Raw genomic sequence first — 7890 nt, forward strand, 5'->3', positions numbered from 1 at the left:
CTCATTCACTGCGCTCTGAAGATGGATTTCTGTTTGCCCCTTTATGTTTGCCCCTCATAAAGCTGTGAGCCCCTCCAAGGTGGGAAACTTCACTTCCGTTTTCCAAGTTCTCTCAGTAAATACTTCTGATCACATCAAGTTCAAGCCACCTTGGCCTGTGTGTCAGGTTAGTTGTGGGCAGTTGACCATTTTGCCTTCATACTTTCATAAAATGAGTGGACATGAAAAAGTGATGACACTAGAGAAAAGGTGTGAGATCTCATGGCCTTGGTACAATAGGGACAAAGCTGAGAAGTACTGCAGATGCTAAAATCAATGATGATGCTGTCCTCAGTTGGACGTACAGTTGACTTTAGTTGGTCTGCACTGTATTCAATTGGGAAGGAGAAGAAGAAAATCGAAGCATATGTATAGAATGCTAGGAGTATATGATTTAGGTGTATATCTAAAATATGAGGGGTAATTAGGAATTTTATGATTTTCTCATTTCCACTGGATGGGTCATTGCTTAGAACATGAGACTCTGCTGTTTCACTTGTGCACACTCGATTCATGTAGAAACATTTCCTTGGCACTTACTATGCACCAGGCTGTGTCCTGGAGTGAACCCTAAGAGGTGGGTACAGTTACCATCCTTTTTTTTTAAGATGAGAAAACAGAAGCAGAGAGAAAAATCACTTGCTGCAGGTGCTCACTTCAACAGCACATATAGTAAAACTGCAGAAAAAGAGAAAATTAGCATGGCACCTACACAATGATGACACGCAAATTCGTGAAGCATTCCATATTTTTATGATGAACCCTCTGCAAATTCTTATCCGTGGAGAAGACAGTACTGAAATCTGCATCACAATCACCCTTGTTTACTTTGTGATTTTTCTGGTAACCTTCAGGACTGACTCTCCCCACCCTCAACATCTTCTTTTGTCTTTAGCTGAGGATGGCATTTACTGTGAGGGTTTCAGTCATTTCAACGAGTTACTCAGTTTTTCTGGGTATCTCCCATGTATACATGTTATTAAACTTTGATTTTCTCCTGTTTAAAAATAAATAAATAAATAACTTGCCCCAGGCACACACCCTCTGAGTAGCGGTGGTTGGGTTCCAACACAGTCTGTGCTCTTCACCAGCCCATCACACTATCTCTGTCTTAATGCATTTGCAGAACACATCATGCATGATTTTGGTTGATCTTGAGATATCTTTTTCTCATTTTATAAATGCAGAAATATAGGCTCTAACAAATGAAGTGACTTTCCTGGCGGTCCAGTGGTTAAGATGCTACGCTTCCAAAAAAAAAAAAAAAAAAAGAAAGAAAGAAAACCATAATCCCAAAAGAAAAAAAAAAAAAAAAAAAAGATGCTACACTTCTGCTGCAGGAGGTGTGGGCTCGATCCCAGGTCGGGATCTGTAAGGCGTGGCCAAAAAACACAAAAAAACCAAGAAAACCCACATTGATATACCACTTTACACTCATAATGGATAGCCGTTATAATAAAAAAAAAATAAAAAAAAAAAGAATGAAGTGACTTCTCTAAATTCACACAACTAAGAAGTATTGGATGGAGGACCTCAACACAGAATTCTGCTTTTATGCCCAAGTGTTCTTCCAAATCCAGAATCTCTCCAGAGGACTCATAAATGAGAAACTGAAGAAAATGCACATGCAACCCTGCGAGAAGAGAGACATAGCTGTGTGCAGAGACAGAGGAGGAATATTTCATAGGAGTCTTGCTGCAGCCGAGGCATTTGACAGTCATTTCTGGGGACGCCTGCTCTGGGCCAGGTGAGACACAGGGGCTGGGAGTTCAGAGGTGGAGACGACACAGTCCCTGCCTTAGGATGGGCTGCCGTTTCAGTGGAGGAGGCATCCAGGTAAACAGATAAATTACAGTGCAGGGTAATTAGAACCAGACTAGTGACGGAGAAAGGAGAGCTGGAGGTTAGAGAAAGGAGCCACGAATTCTGTTCAAAGTGAGGGGCCGGGAAGAGAAGGGAGCTGAGGACAGAAGGCTTGGCGGTGGGCGCTGGGGGCAGCCGAGGTGGTGCTGGTGGTATGGGTTGAATGTCTGAGGGTAGGAGGTACTGGGCGGCCAGAAGGAGGAGAGCACTTTAGGCAGTAGCGTAACAGAGTAGAACCCTATGAGGCCTTCCCAGAATAGACCCCCATCCGTGTCCTCCGCCTGCCTTTTGTCTGTAGGAAAAATTTGGTCAAAGCATAAATTTAATCAGAGAAGTAAGAAAATGCAGAAAGAAAGGAAAACAGTTAAGCAAGACAAAATAATAATACTTTAGCCATTAAACAAAAGCAAAGACCTTTAGTTCTTCCTTAAGGACTACAGATAATATTCTGAGCCATGTCCTTTGAGCTATTTTACAGATACTAAAACCCCCACCAGGAGAAAGAAGTTAACTGTATGCTGCCCACAAATACGTAGACCCCAGACCGGTTGGAACCAGAAGGTTGATGATGCTGACTCCTGGTGACCTCACCACCAACCAATCAGAAGACGGTCCATGAGCTGGCCATGCCTTGCTCCTTGATCCTGATCCTCACTACCCCCTCCAGGGTGGGACACACAGTCTTGAGGACATTAGCCCACTGTGTCCCCCTTTGCCTGGCGAAGCAGTAAAAGCTACTCTTTTCTACTTCACCCAAAACTCTGTCTCCAGTTTCTATTTGCGTTTCTACTTGGCACTGGTGAACAGAGGCCGAGTTTTGGCCACAACTGGAGTAGAAAGAGCAAACTGCAGGCCGCTGAGGGGCTGGCATGTGGGGCACGAGGGGCGGGGGGTAGGGTGTAGGACCCCCTTTTGCAACTTAGTGAAGTCACTTCTGCTCGCTAGACTTTATCCACTGGAACAGTGAAGGGTGAGCAGAAAAGCGATGCTCTCATCTGTTTTTGTGGTAAAACCCTTTGTTCAAATGAAACCTATGTGGAGGCACAAAGTATAAATGAGGAGGTGGAGAATGTTTTTTGCTTAACAGGAAACAGATCTGCGGTTGTTTGGAAATATATGATGAAAAATCCTTGATGGGGGGAAGGGGCAGATGCTCACCCTGGGGTCTGAATATGCACCAGGACTTGGAGAAGACAGAGCTGCCTTTGTCTGAGGGAGGGAAGGGCTCTTGGGCGGTCCCAAAGGGACCCAGGAAAATGGGGGGAGGGTCACTCGGCTCCTGCCATGGCCTCCCTTCTCCAGGCTCACCAACCCCCAGTCCATTCTTCACTTTATCAAAATCCATAGTGAGAAACCCTTTTATTTTTTTTAATAGTTATTTATTTATTTACTTATTTAAAGAATTTATTTGGCCAAGTAGCATGTGGGATCTTAATTCCCTGACCAGGGATCAAACCCGTGCCCCGGCAGTGGAAGCTCGGAGTCCTAACCACTGGCCCATCAGGGAAGTCTTTTAAAAGGCAAAACCCTTCAATGGCTCCCCTCCCTCTCAGGAGGAATCCTGACTCCTGACCATGGCCTCCCAGACCCTGCAACCTCTGCCCCCCTGCTGCTTCTCAGACCTTGCCTCCCACTGGCTTCCCTCACTTACCGCCAGCCACCCTGCCCTCCTTGCTGCTTCTAAATTCATCCCAAGCGCTTCCTGCTCAGGGTTCTGGTACTTATTGTTCCCTCTGCCTGGCCCACTCTTCACCCGAATGTCTGTATTTCTCTCCATCACTTCAGTCAGGTCTCTTCGCAAATGTTGCCGAGCAGGGGACCCTCTGAGCCAGAGGAGTGGGGCCCCCAGCCCTCTTCACGTTCTCACTCTGCTTTGACGATTTCTTCATGGCACATGTCATACAGTAACTTCGTTGTTCATTTGATGATCCCCCGCCCACTGGAGTGAAAGCTCCAGAGGCGGGGACTTGACTCTCTGCCTCCTTGCTATCTGACCAGCATTGGGCTGGTGCCTCCAACATAGAGATGCTCCCTAAACATGTGTTGAGTGAGTTGCTTTGCTAAGGGGGCAGAGGAGATGGTGAGAGACTGTAAGCTGCCTGCGATAGCAGAAAGCTTGGGAAGGTTTTGGACTTTCTGGGCCTATAGGACTGGGGCAGGGGTGCCTTCCACTGCTTATAGGGACTGGGACAGGTAGACCCCCCCCACTGGCACATGGGTTAAATGTGCAATAGTTCAAAGAGGAGCTAATGAGGTAGAAGCAGAGGGGAGCCTGGGTCCCACGGCCTTCACCGTCTTCCTTCTGTCCACAGGTGCAGCATCAGAGCAAACGCTACACGTACCAGCACTGGCTACATAGTGAACTTCCTTGTCCCCAGGACGACAGACGATGAACCCTGAGACCCCTCCCACTGGAGGAAGGGCATTTCTGTCCCTCTGGAGAGGGGACTGAGGAACTTTTGCCCGGAACCCAGGGACCAGTCTGTAGACACAGAGGAGACTCTGGATCTCGGCATGGGTGGGGTCAGTGCATGAAAGTGAACCTATGACAAATGTAGGTGTCTCTATTCAGAGGGTCCCAGATATGTCAGTCGTGGAAATGTGAGGGGGTTTTTCCAAGGTGTTCCCCTCAGATCTCTCTGAGCTACCATCTTTGATTCCCTGCGTTTGGTCACAGACTGCGTGATGTGCTCCTATTAAAGAAGAAGAGATGGACTATAGTGAGAGAGGAGGGAGGGGGAGGAATTAGAGAGAGAGCTTGGGAGAGATGAAGAGACAAAGAGGAGAAGAGGCAAAAGGAAAAAGCCACCGAGAGAGGGAATATAAAGGGAAAACCTCAGGGCAGGAGATGTCAGGGAAAGATCAAGACATTAAAGGAAGGAGAGAGAATCGGGAAAGAAAGGCAAGCACAAGGAAAGGACGAAAGCCGTAAGAGAACAAATGGCTGGAAAGAAGTAAGAGCTGTCACCAGGATGTGCCTGTGTGGGACACGCAGGAGGCTGGAGAGGCGAGATCACCCTGCGCGTCCTTGGCTGCCCTCCCAGCTCCAGGACTCTCCCTGCCAGCGGCCCCACCCCACTTCCGGCGCCTCAGGGTGGGGCTCCCTTTGTCTCCTTGGTTGAGTCCTCAGTCTCAGATGCTGAGCCCGTAAGGGGGTGGGGTGCTCTGAAGGCGCAGCTCCTGGCCGTTCATAACTGAGGCTACAGGTTCCAGCTCCTCCCTCGGCTCTGTTCTTCTCACCTGCTGACTCAGTGGGTCAGAGGGCCAGTCCTAGAGGGGCCCCAGAAGAGAAGGGCTGGCAAAGAGAAGAAATCAATGATGCCAGTTTCAGACCTGGGGGGGGAGCCGTTGCCCTGTGTGGACTACAGCCCCAGGAAGATTCAGCTATGGTGCCCAGAAGTCTGCAGGGCCCAGAACTGCCTCCTAACGGGGACCTGTCTGCTTTTACTTCCTCAGCTTCCCACTTGCGCTCTGGACTGACTCTGTCTGTTCCAGGGAGGGAGATCTGCAGGTGTTGTGCACCCTCAAGTCACCTTTGTCAGAGAGAAAAAGTTTGTGAAGGGTTTGACAGATTGAGGATGGATGAATAGAAAAAATAGAAAGAACAGCAAAATAATAACCATGATAGAATCTACATGGTGGGCATACAGATGTTCACTGTACAATGCTTTCAACTTTTTTTTTTTAATATTTATTTATTTATTTATTTATTGGCTGTCTTGGGTCTTCACTGCTACACGTGGGCTTTCTCTAGTTGCGGTGAGTGGGGGGCTACTCTTCATTGTGGTGTGTGGGCTTCTCATTGTGGTGGCTTCTCTTGTTGCGGAGCACGGGCTCTAGGCATTTGGGCTTCAGCAGTTGTGGCACCTGGGCTCAATAGTTGTGGCACGGGCTTAGTTGCTTCGCGGCATGTGGGATCTTCCCGGCCCAGGGATTGAACCCGTGTTCCCTGCCTTGGCAGGTGGATTCTTAACCACTGCGCTACCAGGGAAGTCCTCAACTTTCCTATACTTTGGGTTTTTTCATATAAAATATAAGCAGAGAGAGGACTTCTTAGGTGGCGCAGTGGGTAAGAATCTGCCTGCCAATGCAGGGGACACGGGTTCCATCCCCGCCCCAGGAAGATACCATATGCCGAGGAGCAACTAAGCCAGTGTGCCACAACTATTGAGCCCATGTGCTGCAACTACTGAAGCCCACGTGCCTGGAGCCCATGCTCTGCAACAAAAGGCCACCACAATGAGAAGCCCGCGCACCACAAGGAAGAGTAGCCCCCACTCGCCACAACTAGTGACAGCCCATGTGCAGCAAGGAAGACCCAACACAGTCAATAAAATAAATAAATAAATAAATAAATTTAAAAAAATAAAATAAATAAAATAAAATATAAGCAGAGAGAAAAAAATTGTCTGGCAAATAGCAGGCATTCCTAAATATAAGGTGTTAGGAGTGTAATCCCTTTCCAAGAGAATCGTATTTCAAATACCTGGAGAGGGCAACGTTTATCCTGAAAGATGGCAGATTGCAGATGAGTGCACCAGCAGAAAACAAATACGGGAGGGAGAAACTTGGACCACACCCAGAGTGATGAGCAACATTGCCCACTCAAAGCTGCTGGCCCTTCAGCTCGTGATCTTTTCTCAAGTTTGTTCTGCCTCTCCTGAGATCTAGCCCTTGGCCCAGAGTTGATCACCCTGCCACCTGTAACCCTTGGGGCAGGATAAGGTGTTCCAGACCCTGCCTGACAACTGACCCTAAGAGGTTGATCATGTTTGCTCAGGAGGTGAGGTTCACACGATAAAGAGCAGGGGGAGGCTTGGACTTGGTATAAAAGATCTGGAGATTTCTCAGGGGTTACTGTGCACTTGAAACTGCCAGGTGAGGGATGAGAGAGGTGTGGGTGAAGGGGTGACAGGGATGCTTGGATTTGAGTTAGGGGGAATTTAAGCTGAGCTGGAGAAGAGGCTTCCTGGATTGAGTGGCAGGGGAGACCTGGGGGTCAGCTAACCGGAGCATCCAGAACTGAGCTAGTCTTCGGTGCAAAAATATCTGGATCTCAACCGAAGGACTAGGGACACCTGGGATACACCTATGGCCAGATTTGCTTTAGTGGAGAAAGAGGTATGACAAATAGACCAGGCACCTGGCATCTAATATCTTGAGCTGGTTCCAACTCCTTCTCTAACTTCTCGGTCTATCCCACCTCCATCAGAACTGCTTGGACAGTGGTGCTGGGTGTCTTTTCTATCACCGCCACTATGTGGGGGGCACCCCAGGAGACCTGGAGGAGATCTTTTTCTACCCTGGGGTATCAGTGGTCCAGGTGTCAGGAAAGTACAAGAAATACCTGAGAAGGCTGGTCTTTGTGACTGACAAGTTCCCCTTCCTGCCTTTTGGGAAAGACACAGGCATGAGTTTCAACGCTGTGCCCCTGTACCCCAATACTGTTCTACGATTCATCAGTGGCCAATCTGGCTCTGTTATCGATGCCATTGGCTTCCACTGGGACACCTACCCCAGTGACTACGAGAACTGCTGAGTCGCACTGCAACCATGCACTGGGGGTGTGGGAACCCCCTTACCACTAACCACCACCCACCTGTCTCAATAAAAAAATAATAGAAGGGCCTGGCTAACACTAGTGTGTGTGGGGGGTGCCTCAGCTGGGGATGGATGTGCCAATCTCATTTCTGGCTATTTGTCAGACGTCAGTCTGGGGAAGAGTGGGAGGATGAGGGAGAGGTGTAAGAATTCTGGGCTTTTCCTCATAATGTATCCAGAGGAGATAAGATTCTGACCTGGCCCAATTCTGTTTTTCAAGTGTTTACCCAAACTGGAGTTCTGAGGCTGAAGGTAAGGCCTAGTTGTGGCTCATCGCCAAAACCTCAGATGCTGCACGCTTCAGCCCTTTTCTCCCCTTTGTCTTCCGCTCGAGATGGTGCCTCTCCACCAAAAGGCTGTCACCTCACTCTCCTGACCTTAACCCAC

The 7890-nt window shown here is 48.5% G+C and overlaps 1 protein-coding gene and 1 non-coding gene across 2 annotated transcripts; both read left to right on the forward strand.

The window, feature by feature from the left end:
* The first annotated feature begins 687 nt into the window (after positions 1–687).
* LOC130829523 (U6 spliceosomal RNA) lies at positions 688–792 on the forward strand. The gene has a single exon (XR_009047556.1). It is a non-coding gene; the product is annotated as a U6 spliceosomal RNA (small nuclear RNA).
* Positions 793–6993: 6201 nt separating this feature from the next.
* ZG16 (zymogen granule protein 16) lies at positions 6994–7441 on the forward strand. The gene is made up of 2 exons (XM_057749514.1): positions 6994–7023; positions 7115–7441. Exons 1-2 carry the CDS (start codon positions 6994–6996, stop codon positions 7439–7441), a joined length of 357 nt encoding a protein of 118 aa, XP_057605497.1.
* The last annotated feature ends 449 nt before the right edge of the window (positions 7442–7890 follow it).

Source organism: Hippopotamus amphibius, chromosome 9 (assembly GCF_030028045.1).
Source record: "Hippopotamus amphibius kiboko isolate mHipAmp2 chromosome 9, mHipAmp2.hap2, whole genome shotgun sequence".
Lineage (NCBI taxonomy): Eukaryota > Metazoa > Chordata > Mammalia > Artiodactyla > Hippopotamidae > Hippopotamus > Hippopotamus amphibius.

Excerpts from the sequence above, each read along its gene's own strand:
- ZG16 (XM_057749514.1), top strand. The coding sequence starts at position 6,994 with ATGGCCAGATTTGCTTTAGTGGAGAAAGAG. Across the intron at positions 7,024-7,114 it reads TTGCTTTAGTGGAGAAAGAG|AACTGCTTGGACAGTGGTGC; the intron begins GTATGACAAATA and ends CACCTCCATCAG.